The 13,736-nt window shown below is 26.0% G+C and overlaps 3 protein-coding genes across 3 annotated transcripts in view; 2 read left to right on the top strand and 1 right to left on the bottom strand.

Annotated features, from left to right (window-relative positions):
* Phum_PHUM316700 (proline oxidase, putative) overlaps positions 1 to 4,795 on the bottom strand; it is a gene marked incomplete at both ends in the record, with an annotated part of 8,192 nt that extends 3,397 nt beyond the window's left edge. Inside the window, 3 exons of the mRNA XM_002427340.1 lie at positions 553 to 746; positions 895 to 1,103; positions 4,475 to 4,795. Of these exons, the coding sequence (XP_002427385.1) occupies positions 553 to 746; positions 895 to 1,103; positions 4,475 to 4,795 (724 nt within the window). The remainder of the gene's footprint in view (positions 1 to 552; positions 747 to 894; positions 1,104 to 4,474) is intronic.
* Positions 4,796 to 5,777: 982 nt separating this feature from the next.
* Positions 5,778 to 6,866, top strand: Phum_PHUM316690 (uncharacterized protein; the record flags this gene model as incomplete). The annotated part of the gene is made up of 2 exons (XM_002427339.1): positions 5,778 to 6,815; positions 6,837 to 6,866. 2 exons carry the CDS (start codon positions 5,778 to 5,780, stop codon positions 6,864 to 6,866), a joined length of 1,068 nt encoding a protein of 355 aa, XP_002427384.1.
* Positions 6,867 to 11,413: 4,547 nt separating this feature from the next.
* On the top strand, positions 11,414 to 12,857 carry Phum_PHUM316680 (Peroxiredoxin-6, putative; the record flags this gene model as incomplete). Its single annotated transcript, XM_002427338.1, has 4 exons — positions 11,414 to 11,496; positions 12,003 to 12,159; positions 12,377 to 12,594; positions 12,719 to 12,857. The coding sequence occupies 4 exons, from the start codon at positions 11,414 to 11,416 to the stop codon at positions 12,855 to 12,857; spliced, it is 597 nt and encodes a 198-aa protein (XP_002427383.1).
* Between the last annotated feature and the right edge of the window lie 879 nt (positions 12,858 to 13,736).

Here is a 13,736-nt window from a genome sequence, read left to right as displayed (position 1 = left end):
ATCTGCCCTCATTATTTGAGTTTTACTCCTTGTTGGGGAGGGGTGAGGGGTGAGTGAGTGGGGGGGGGGGAAAAATCACACCCGCAACCGAAACAAAATAATTATATATATATATATATATATAAAAACTTTAAATATTGTTAATACTTTTAATTTAATAATTTTTGTCGTCTATTTGATTATTAATTAATTAATTAATTAATTAATTAAATTTATTTTTTTGTTGCGTAAAAAAATATCATTATTATTATTATGTGCGTGTGCGTATATATATATATATTTAAAATCTTAATTAAAAATCACTGGCCTTAGTTCAATGGCATTGGGTAAAGGATAAAGCAATTTTTTTGTATAACAAAATATTATTATACATTAATATCCTTTCTCTTTCTTTCTCCCCGCGCTAAAAATAATTTTTTTTTTTTTTTTTTTTTTCACGCAAATTTTCCCGGTAAAATCAAATAGACGTCAAAATACGAAATTTTTTTTTTGTTCTTTGGGGGGGGGAGGGTTCAAAACGGACAATTATTAGTTTTCAATTTATCGTCTCACCTGAAATGGCTTCCAGACAATGTAAAAACGTTTCCATGTTTCTTTCGCAAGTTGCTTCGTTTAAATAAAAATAAGTTCTCGCTGACTGAACTTTATACCGACGATCGGCAAATGATTTTTCTACGTGATACTGAGGCAACGAACCGGGGGCAACATCATCCGTTTTTGCTGTTGTTTCAGTGGGTACCGACGCACTGGAAAAAAGTGATCAATAACATATATATAAAAACATTATCCCACGTCTCATCTCTCTCTCTCTCTCTCTCTCTCTCTCTCTCTCTCTCTCTCTCTCTCTCTTCTCTAACAAAAAAAAAAAAAAAAAAAAAAAAATGGTAAACATACGCGACTTCTCTACTTTCTGCTTCCTCTTGCGTTAAATCCTCTTCGACGGAATAATCGAGAATGGGTTTAACACCGAAAGAACGCAGACGTTCTAAATTTGGTCTAATTCTAAACTCGTCTTCTCCTGCCACAAAATGACCGTAAAAAGTCATTTTCATAAGAAGAGCGAATAATCTGTCTCCCATCACCATTTTCATTGCTTTCATTATCTACAAAGTAACAAGAAACAAACAAACAACATCAGTTTCATTATTATTATTAATATTACCTTTTTTCAGGAAGAAAAATTACATTAAATTATATTAAAAAAAAAAAACATAATGACGACAATGATGATGATGATGGTAATATAAAAACCTAATAAATAACTTTTTCAAGTTGACAAATTATTATTTATTATACTTTTTTGCTTATTTTACCACGAACTATGTGACCTCGTTATTAAAAGATTTACCGTATCGTATTAATTATTATTATTATTATTATTACTACCATTACTACTTTTATTAGTAATAAATGCATGATTATTATTATTCAAACGTTTTTTTTTTTTTTTTTTTTACCTCGTTCCCTAACTAAAATATTTGTTTTACATTGTTGGCAAACAAATTATTATTAGTTTTTTTAACAATTTATTTATTCAAGGGCGTACAACATAACTAAGGGGCCTAATTTTTAAATAATTCAAATTTTTAAAAAAAAAAAAAAAAACAAAAAACAAAATAAACTTGAAAATTGCACATATCACGTATATCGAAAATCGATTTTTACAAAACTCGAATGGAAAATTCCTAAAAAAAAAAAAAAAAAAAAAAATTTTCATCTGTTCCATGTTGGGATTGATTGATTAATTTTTTTAAATATGGCACCAACAATTGTATCATTTTATTTATTTATTTATTTATTTATTTAATTATTTATTTTTTTGAGATGATATCAGAGTTTCAGAGCTCATTCGTGAATGTGAAAACCTTATCAAAAAAAATTTTTATTATATAATTTATAATTATTAATTTATTATTGTTTATTAACGTACGCAATATTGATTTGTTTTTATTCTATCAAGTAAATATTATAAATAAATAAATATCATTATTATTATTTCCCCCCCCCACCATGCAATCGAATAATAAAAATTTGTTTTTGTTTTTCAGTTTGCTTTTCATTAAATTAAATTTTTTTTTTTTTTTCTTTTCTTATCCGGTCAATTACTCACTCACTCACTCACTCATTATTATTATTAATATTGTTTTTCTATCGATAACTATTAATTATTTTGATAAGTAATAAAAAGACAAAAACTGTTTTTCAAATAAGTAATAATAATAATTAAAATATTAATAATAATAATTACGAAACAAATAATAAATAATAAATATTAATAAAGTCATTAAAAAAAATTTTTTGTTGAAACAAACACAATTTGTCATTATATTTTAACAATAATAAATTTTATTTTTTTTTTAACAATTACGTCATGATGTATTAAATACCAATAATAATAATAATAATAATAATAATAATTACTTTTATTATCATCAATGTGTTTTTGTTTTTCATCGATTTAACTAAATTCTGGTTTTTGGAAAATGAAAAAGGAAACTTTTTGGGCGTGTGTGTGTGTGTCATAGAAGAATAGAGCAAACACATTTAAGGGGAAACAAAAAAATTATTATTATTATTATTAATTTTCTTAATAATGAAATTATGATTTCGAAAAAGTCATTCCAGGATTCAAATATTATATAAAAAATTTTATTCGCTTTTCCTTGATGTAGATTTGTCATTTAATTATTTCTCTCTCTCTCTCTCTCTCTCTACCAAAGTCTTTTTATTGAAATTAACGTTAATATTAATATTATTATTATTAAAAAAAAAATTGTTTTTTCTCGAAGAAAGAAATAAACACTTTAGAATATTACTTTAGTAAGTGATGTAAAGTCAAAGGGAATCCAAAGGATAAACGTCTCTATCTAGATTATTATTATTATTAGATTGAAAATTTAAAGAGAAAAGTAAAGGTGTGAAGTCAGACATTAAAAAAAAAATTATTTATATGTAAAAAAAAATTAAAAATTTTTTATTTTGCGTAGGTAAGAAAGAAAAGAAAAGAGTTTTGTAAGTTAAATGCCAAAATTAATGGTGTCACGTACGATAATTACGTTAATTGCCATCGAAAATCTGTAACAAAGTTTAGTCTAAATAGCCTTCATATCAGAACCACGATTTGTGATAATGAAATCAATATCGCGTTTTTTTTTTTTTTTTTTTTTTTCATGAAAAACGGGTTTTTTTTTTTTTTTTTATGTATATATATATCAACTTGTTCCAGACGACTTTTTGCATGCGAATCAAGCCAAAAAAAAAAAAAAAAAATTCTTAAAGATTTATTGTATTATTATCATTATTATTTTACAAATTTCGTTCGTCCTTGGCCGATAAAAGAAAAAAAAAAAAAAAATAACTGAGCTCAACCTATGAATCGAATATTTTAAAATAGCGCAGTTTTGTTAACTTGAAAAATAAAATAAAAAAAAAAAATTTGATTTTTGAATTTAAATTTAAATTTAAAAAAAAATTTTTAAATAAAGGGGCATCCAACTCGGAAAAAATTTTTTTTTTATATTGTAAACTTTTGTTTAAAAAAAAAAAACAAAGTAAAAATATTTTGCATGTGATTGATCTAATAATAGATTTAATAGGAATTGACGCCATTTTAGTACTAATAATAGCTTCTTTTAATGTAAAATATAAATATTAAAAGTTCCTTGAAAGTAAATTCTCAATCCTCTCTACAGGGTGGCCTTATTAACCTATTTCAAAAATTTACCCACATTTTGGCCATTCTAAAATTAGTCGCAAGCTAAAATAAAAAATGTGTTGAACAAATTTTCTTTTTTCTCTTTTTCCTTTTTCCCTTACCCAAGACAGTAAAAAGAAAATCTCATTGAGATTATTTAAAAGAAAAATTTTCAGACACATTTTTCATAACGGAAGAACATTATTAGAAAATGTATTTGTTTGCCTTTCAATTTTAGTCGTAATAAAATCTTTTATTATTTTGTTTTACCGAAAACTTATTTACCGAAAGATTAATTTACTCGATACAAATTTTTTTTTATGCGCTAAGGGAAAACCATATATAATTTACTCTTTAAAATTTTCTCAATTGCAGATGTTAATTAAGATTATGCATGAGTGCCAATTATGCTTTCAAATCATTCATGTTGACACTGTTGTTTTGCATACATTACAATAATTGCAAATTTTTTTTTTTTTTTTTTAATGAAACTTTTCATTTTCGAAGATTAAAATTGTCCAATTAGGAGATTAATTTAATAGACTATTGAATTTTTTAATTATTGTGAATGCTATTATTTTCAATGAATTTAACTTGGTTTTCTATTAAAATATTACACATAAGGGGGGATAAAATGAAAATATGATTGATAAAATGTTAAAATCTGTTACATTGAATGTTGAAAAATTATTGACAGATGTGTGTGTGTGTGTGTGTGTGTGAAATCTGAGCAATCATCTAATGATCTCTTTAGACTTTTGTGACTATGTTATTACTTACTTTCATGTTATTTTCGACCAAAGTTTCCGACGAACATAATTGATAGACAATATATGCCCGCAGGACTTCCCATGTAGTTTTACTTTTGAATGCTGCACGGGCATCGTTGAAAGATAGGTCAAGGGGATCTCTAGGATGTGTGCTTTTGCCTTCGACATCTGTTTCATAACCGATAGCTGATGCTGCTTGTGTCGACTTACAATGAACTGAAATTAATGTTCTTAAAAAGTGAGAAGAGTGTTCATTTAACAATTGACTGCTTAACGGAAAATATTTATTACGAATACTGCTGCATTTAGTCACAGCACGCAAAAAAGCCATCGATTTTTTTCGTCGTGATTTTACGAAACTTTTACAACAATTTTAAGCTACCAAAGGCTGATTTTATCTATACGCGAACTATGTGTTTTTTATTATAACAATTTCACAGTTAACAACTTAATTCCGGCCTGATTATCGACTGACAAAGTTGAACTTGTCGTATAAGAGTGGAAATTTTTCACTCAAAATGGCGATCACGATCTCATTGGCCGTTTCCGTAGGTGTGATCAATATTTATTTGCTATTGGTCAGATTTTTTGTTCAAAAAATCAAGTAGCGAGATATCAAGATTTTTATTGCTTTCTAAAACACATGCTTTGCAGTCTGCTAAATCTTCTGCTAGAAGGGCTGTAATAGTTTTATAAAACAAAATTTTTCGGCCGGGTTTCATATATATACTCAATTTTTTTTTTTTTTTTTTAGGATTAAAAGAATTTGAGAAAATAATTGAAAATTAAAAATGAAGTATAGTGAATCAAATAATAATAATTCAGTATTCGTTCATTTTTTTATTTTTAGATAATAATGAGTAAATTGTGATAAAATGGCAATTTAATTTCAATATAACCCTTCTCATTGCCAAAACGTTCTTATACATTTAATACAATGTTTATTAAAATAAAATAAACTGCGGTTAGTTTTTATTATACTCGTAATTTTAAATTTTCTATTAAAACTATAGGATAACTTTACTTATTTACGTAAAATGACTCGAATTATCTAAACATGTAACTAAAAGTATATGAAAATGGTCTTAGTATTAATCTACATATAAAAAATACATCAAAAAATCAAAACAATATCAATAAGTTTACTTTCTCTTTGATTATTCATGTGACAATCAATAGTTGAATATTATATTACATTGTTTTAATATTTATTTTATAATTTTTCTAAAGTTTACTGAAACATTTTAGTGTATATTGTAATAAACTATATGTAATTAATTAAAATTGTTTTTAGGCCACTACTACATAACATCATGCCTGAAGCTGTAGAATTGGAACAATTAGTTATAAGGAATTCAGTTGAAGATTTAAGAGCTCAGTATGATAATCAATCTCATGTGAAATTCAAACATTGTTGCCCATATTTGGGTTTATTATTGGCAACAATATCATCATTATTTTTTTCCTTGTGCTCAGCAATAGTCAAATGGATGGTAGACGTCGATCCTATGGAGCTTGCTGCTTGCAGATTTGTCGGAGTGTTATTGCCCACAATACCGATTGTAGTTTATTGCAAAGAAACACCATTTCCTAAAGGAAAAAGATTAATGTTAATTTTAAGGTCATTCGTCGGAACTACAGGATTAATGTTAAGCTTTTATGCATTTAGAAACATGCCACTGGCAGATGCGAATGTAATTGTTTTCAGTGTGCCTGTTTTTGTTGCGATTTTTGCAAGAATTTTTTTGAAAGAGCCCTGTGGTATTTTTAATGTTGTCACAGTCATACTCACACTAATCGGAGTAGTTTTAATAACAAGACCTCCTATTTTATTTAACGAATTAGTTCCTCCTTTAGCTTCTTCAAATGAAAATGCTAAATCTAACATATGGGGTGCTGTTGCTGCTTTTGCAGCGACACTTTTCGGAGCAAATGTTTATATATTATTAAGAGCTTTAAAAGGTTTGCATTTTTCAGTAATTATGACAAACTTTGGTTCGTTTGCCTTAGTTCAAACTCTTTTGGTCACTTATCTCCTAGGAACACTTTGCATTCCAAAATGTGGAATCGACAGAATATTAATCGTTGCTTTAGCATTTTTTTCTTTCGGAGGGCAAATCCTTTTAACTCTGGCATTACAATTAGAACAAGCAGGACCAGTTGCTATAGCCAGATCAGCAGATATCGTTTTTGCTTTTATTTGGCAAATTTTATTTTTTAAAGAAGTTCCTAATATTTACAGTATCGCAGGGGCAATACTGGTAACAAGTTCGGTTATCATAACCGGATTGAGAAAATGGGTCCTCTCTTTACCAAACGATTCAAATTTTAGATATAAGTTAGGACTTTTAGTAAAGTAAAAAAATCACTAGAAAAAAGTAATGTTAAGTTCACAAAATTAAGCTTAAAAAAATAAACTTTGTCTGTGCTCAGTTTTTTTTTTTAATTAAATGGTAAATAATATATAAAAAATTAGTTCACATATGACAATATTTTATGTGTAATGAATGTATGATGTAAAATTGATAAATTGATTTTTCATAAAGAAAAAATTACATTTAACTTATTATTAAATAGGCATTGTTTAAAAGTATCTTAAATTGAAAAAAAAAAAAAAAAAAAAATGAAAAGTTTTGCTAGTCATATTTTGTAATTCTAGTCGAGTTGCCTTGTCATTTTCAATGGCAAATTTTATTTACACAAATACATGTATTCGATTATGTATATGTAACACATGTTGTTTTCAAAATGGTGGTGAAAGATAATTTTTTATATTTCTGTGATTTAAATTCACCATAAATGAAACTACATCATAGCTGAACAACTAACAACACATGATTAATAATATTAATTATGTTTCGAATTAGATATATAAATATATATATTAATTATAATATAAATATATTATTCGGTTACAAATAAAAAAAATGAATTTCAATTTGAGTAAAAGTAACGAATTTTTTTTTTTAATTTGAAACGATTACATTAGTATTAGTAGTAAAAGGAAACCAAAAAAAAAAAAAAAAAGCCAAAAAATTATTATTATTATTATTATAGTAAATTTAAATTATAATTATCCGTTAGGGGTAATTTTTTTTTTTTTTTTTACTAAAAAATTTTTATAATAATATTAAATATAAAAAAAAAAAAAATCAACGTTAAGCTGCCTATTTATTTATATTTAAAAAAAATGTATTCAAAAAAAAAAAAAAAATTTAATTATTATATATTAGAATAATTTTTTTTCACGAATTAAAATTTATTACTCGAATTTATAAAAGTCGTAGTTTTCGATAAGAAAAGTAAATAATAATTAATAATAAATAAATAAATAAATAAATAAAAGGAAAAAAAAAATAACGAGTTTGTAAAATTTATTAATAAAATGCATGTATAAACATTTGTCATATCAATTAAAGACAATAACAATAAATTTATATAAATAATGATAATAATAATTAATCGAAATACTCTATTATTATTATTATTAACCGATAACAATTTTGTTAGACTCGATAGAATTTTTTTTTTTTTTTTGTAATATTTAGAAGGGAAAAAAGTTTAAATAAAAAAAAAAACTTTTATAATATTTAAAAAAAAAAAAATAGTTTTTTTTTTTTTTTTCATAAAACTTACTTAAAAAAATTTTTTTTTTTTTATAAATTGTTAAGAAAAGAAAAAAGTTTATAACTTTTTTTATAATAATATATAAAAAAAAAAAAAAAAAATATGAATATTGATAATAGAGTGATAAAAGGTGGCGTCTGTGAAAAAAAAATTTTTCTTTTTTTTTTTTTTTTTTTTATGGATCAAACAACTCAATTTTCATTTTTTTTTTTTTTCCAAACTACTAAAGAAAATTTTTTTTTTCTTTGTTTGATTTGTAAATATGTTAAAAGGGGGGGGGGGTTAGGAAAAAGTTTTGCAATTTTATAATATCGAAAAAAAAAAATATCTTAAATGTCAAACAAAACAAAAAAAAAAAAAAAACTTTTTGAATTATTTTTTGAATAGAAAATCAAATTTATTGTCCGGGTCGTAGAGGAAAAAAAAAAAAAAAAAGCTAATAAATCATTTTTGTTTGTTGTTGTTGTTGTTGTTGTTTGTAATTCTTTTTGTTTTGTTTTTTTAACGTAACTTTTGTTTTGTTTTGATTTGTAGTTTTTTTTTCCCCCACCACAACGTCAATAAGGAAAATTTTATTTAAAAAAAAACAAAAAAAAAAATTACGTAATTTTTATTAATAATATTATCATCATCGTTATTATTATTATTATCCACCATTAAACACGACAAGGCTACTTGTCGGAGTTTTTAAGTATTTATCCGAGGTTTCTACCCGATTCCTTAGGGACAAATACTCGAATTTCGGTGGTGCCACTTATTATAAGATAGCACCACATCAATTCTTGAAGGTCTTCCTGAGTCCGTCTTTTTCGATGGGAACGATTTGTCTCCTGAACTGGGCTCCAGTGACTAACATCTTTGGAGTGGCCAGGGTCAGAAGCAGTGAAATTCACATTCTCGTCGAGCTGCCTCAGGTCGACAGTAGAACAAGATTTTGTTTTTGGTTCTTACTTTGTCTTGTTCTCATTTTTTTGCTCTTTTTAAGCCAACAGCACGTGGCGTTCTCAAACGGTCACCCATCCAAGTTTGCACCACGCCCGATGCTGCTTAACTTCGGTGATCGTACGGGAACCGGTGTGACCAGCACGCTATGGCCGTTGGCTTTATTATTATTATTATTATTATTATTATTGCATTGTTATTATTATTGTCACTCTTAAACACGGCAAGATTCTTATTTGTCGGGGTTTTTAAGTATTTATCCCAGGTTTCTACCCGACGATTCCTTAGGGATAAATGCTCGGGTGCTATTTATAATATTTTCCGAAGAATGTGGGCCTCCCCACATTGTGCGATTTCCTGGATGGTTTCTTCTTCTTTTAGGTTCTTCAAAATCTTCTTTAAATTTTCTTTCATTGAATATGATGGCATGGCTCCCAGTGCTGCTCCCACGATGACCGGAATCGTTTCTGTTCTTACTCCCCTCATACCTGGGTATTTAAATCTTTTGTCTACTTCTTTGGCTGTCTGGTGTGTTTTTTCTGCCGGCACGGATACCTCAATTAACTTACACCATTTTTCCGCATTATGCCTGAGTATGATATCCGGTTTGTTAGCTGGCACATTTCTGTCAGTATGGATTTGTTGATCATACAGAACTGTGCATGGCACGACCTACTGTCGTAACCGGGGTTGGAATGTGGTTGTATCACTCCTTGGGTAATCCATCCATTCCTTATTATTATTATTATTATTATTATTATTATTATTTTATATAAAATGTCCATCCATCCATCCATTTCATCCATTTAGTAGTAAAAGAATGATTTTCTTTTCTTTTTTTTTTGTTAAGAAAATTTTTATTAAAAGCTTTTTTTTTTCTTGCTTTTTAAATTGATTAAAATGATGAGAAGAAGAAGAAGAAGAAGAAAAAGAAAAAAAAGGAGGGGGAAGAAGAAGAAGAAGAAAAAGAAAAAAATTACAATAGCTATCGATTTTTTTTCTTTTTTTTTTTTTTTAATGCAATTTAATTCAGTTTGTAAAATTATTTTATAATTTTTTTTTTTAAAAGCTTTTTTTTTTTTTTTTATGTAAAATATAATTGGGTAATATTTTCTTCTTCTTTTTGTTGTTGTACTTAACGAAAAAAATTCTTAAAAAAAGAAAAAAAAAAAAAAGGGGGAAAATTTTATAAGAAACACGTGTGTAAAAACAATCATGTTTGTTTAACAGTAAAAGTTTTTTTGTCATAACCTAATTATTAATTATAGCAAATAATTTTTTTTTTTTCTACGTGTTACAGAATCGATACATATCGATACATATCGATCGATTGACATTCTGTAACACGTAGAAAAAAAAAAAAAAAATTATTTGCTATAATTAATAATTAGGTTATGACAAAAAAATTAAAAACTTTCACTCTTAAAAGAAGGCAACCTTCTATGTTGTAACATTAAATATTAGGTCAAGTAAAAAATAAAAAAATAATTACTCTATATTAACACGTAATAAGTTTTTTTTTTTATAGAATAAATTGATATTCAAGGTTTTTTTTCCCCGACATCAATGTCATTATTATTATTATTATTATTAATAAAAACTTTGAATTCACAAGAGTTTCCAAAGTGTTTTGCATATATATTTCAAAGTCCAAACACACAAAACAAACCGGGGAATCGTGTTTTATACAAAACAAAACAAGAAACCTGTTTTGAAAAATTTATTTATTAATTTAAAACCCTTTCAAAAAATATTTTAAATAATAATTTTTATAAAAAAAAAAATTTTATAAAGTTTTTTTTTTTTTTTTTTGATAATGAATTTAAAATTTTTTTAAAAAACAAAACAAAAGTTTTTTTTTTATTTAAAAAAAAAAAAAAGGAAAATTCATTAAGGTACACCGTTAAAAAGTTTTTTTTTTTTTTTTTTTTTTATTTTTATTACCCTTCCCCCTTCCATTTTTTTTTAATTGTTTGCGTTTGAAAATGGCGGAAAGGGAAGTAAGTAAGTAAGTAAAATGGTGAATGAATGGGAAAAACTGTGGAAAAATGCAAATTAATGTTAATTAATTTTATGGTAAAACTGGTAAAAAGTTCGTTAAAAAAAATTTTTTTTAATGCTACCAATTTTCTCACACCTCGAAAAAGGTTTTATTATTAATTTAACTTAAAAGATTTAATAATAAATGATTTGACGACGATAATGAAAGGAAAAAATTGGAAGAAGAAGAAGAAGAAGGAAAAAAAACATAATTTTTTGACAAACCCTCCATCTTCAAAAATTGACTAACATGGCTCCCCGATGACAATCAAAATGTATATTAAATTTCTCAGTTCTTTTCAAATATTTGATTCGTTAACACCTCTAAAAAATTTTCAATATGAGATTAGATTCTGTCGTACCTAATTTTAAAGCTAATACCACATTCGGACCTATTAATTTTTACGATTTTCAAGGAGATTCGTAAGTTAAAAAAAATTTTTTTTTTTTTTTTTTTTTTTTTTTTAATCGCAAGCAAAATGTCGTCACATAACTTTTTATAAGTTCAGGCACGGTTTGTAAAATTAAAATAATTTTCCAAGCCTTTCTGTTAAAAATGATTGAATGATTGAATGAATGATTTATTTTCAATAAATACAATTTTTTTATTTCGTTTGATTTATTTACGATTTATTTTTTTGTTAACGACAATTATACGGTCTAGACAAGTTTATTTTAAAAATGGCGTCTCACTTTATCATTTTCTCTCTCTCTCTCTCTCTCTCTATTTCAAAATTTTTTGATTTGTTTCTTAATTTTTAACTAAAAGTCAGTAATTAAAACTTTTTTTTATATCAAACATATGTCACGTTCATAACGTTCATTTTCAGGTATAGGAGAAATTAATATCAATTAACATTATATATTTTTTTTTTTTTTTAAACATTTCGTACCTGATTTTTAAAGGTTTTAACGATTTGTATTTTCAGATGGGTCGTATTATTTTCTCATCCTGCTGATTTTACACCAGTTTGCACAACGGAATTGGGTCGAATGGCCGTCCATGACAACGAATTTAAAAAAAGAAATGTTAAATTATTAGCACTTTCATGTGATAAAATGCAATCTCATATTGATTGGGTCAATGTTAGTGACATTTTTTTTTTTTATAAACGCATTTTAATTTTTTCTAATCGATTGATTGATTAAACGGGAAAATTTTTTAAACGCTTCATTGCATCCCCATGTTTATAATTTCCAAAAAAAAAAAAGGGATGTAACGGTTATCGTATGATATTAACGGTGATAACAGAGACTCGTATATTAACACGATAAACGATTTGTTTTTTTTTTTTTTTTCCAGGATATAAAATCATATTGTCCAGATATAAAAACAGAATTTCCCTATCCGATAATTGGTGATGAAACTCGAGAGCTTGCCGTTCTTTTGGACATGATTAGCGAAGAGGATAGAAATAATCCAGATTTGGCAATGACCGTAAGAGCTTTATACATAATAAGTCCCGATCATAAAGTTAAATTGGCCATGATATATCCAACATCGACGGGAAGAAACGTTGAGTAAGTTAATAAACTTTAAAAACATTTCATTTCCTTCCATCTTTCCCATTTCCCCCCTCTCTCTCTCTCCCTCCCCAACTTTTTTTTTTTTGGTTGTTAATTTATTTTTCCGTTAATTTTCCAGCGAAATTTTACGTTGCATCGATTCGCTTCAATTATGCAACAGAATAAAATACGTCGCCACTCCAGCTAACTGGACGGTAAGTTTAAAAAAAAAAAAAATTTATTTATTTATTTATACAAATCTAACATATCAGTTTTAGTTTAAACGTAAACTAAATTGAAAAAACATTCAATGAAAACAAACAAACAAACTAACAAACAAACACAAACATTTTCCTAAGCAAATTCAAGAAAAATATTTGATAGTAATATAAACACGATTACGTAAATGAAAGAAAATTTTTTTTTTTTCTCTCTCTCAATATTTGATGTTTGCTTATATTGTACAAATATATATTTCATAAGAGCTATGATGATGATAATGATAATATTTATTATCATTATTATTATTATTATTATCACGACGATTTAAATTGACTCGCGACGTTAAAAACGACGCGAGTTTAATATTTAAGAAAATTTTTAAATTCGTTTTTTTTTTTTTTTTTTTACTATTATTATTAGTATTATTATCAGTATTATTATTATTATAATAAGATATTAATTTTCACACGTGTAATAAGAACAATAATAATACGAAAACAATCAAAAGAATGATAATGATAATGATAATAAATTAAATTAGTTGTAATTTATTGGAGTTAAAAATAATTGTTTTCAATAGTGTTTTTAAAACGATTGTTTTTTCTCGTTCTCGATCTTGTTTGTTGTTTGTTGTTGTTGTTGTTCTCGTTGTTGTCGTTGTCGTTGTTATTTTTTATTTTCCCAAAAGAATGAGAATCTCTAAATCAAAATCCGTTCAATTATAGTAAAACCCCAGGGATTTGTTTGTTTGCGGTCATCATTTTACGGGGTAACTAAAAAACCCTTGTAAAATAAAATAAAATAAAACAAACGGGGGGAAGGGGAGATGGGGAAGGGGAAGGGAGGGGAGAGGGAGGAGGAAATTTAAAATAATAATAATAATAATAAACCGATTGTTTGCGTCGTTATAAAGTATTAACGACCGGCGAGGTGAT

This window comes from Pediculus humanus, genomic scaffold (assembly GCF_000006295.1).
Source record: "Pediculus humanus corporis 1103172107723 genomic scaffold, whole genome shotgun sequence".
Lineage (NCBI taxonomy): Eukaryota > Metazoa > Arthropoda > Insecta > Psocodea > Pediculidae > Pediculus > Pediculus humanus.
The sequence above is the reverse complement of the archived record's forward strand: the minus strand, read 5'-3'. Positions and strand labels throughout refer to the sequence as shown.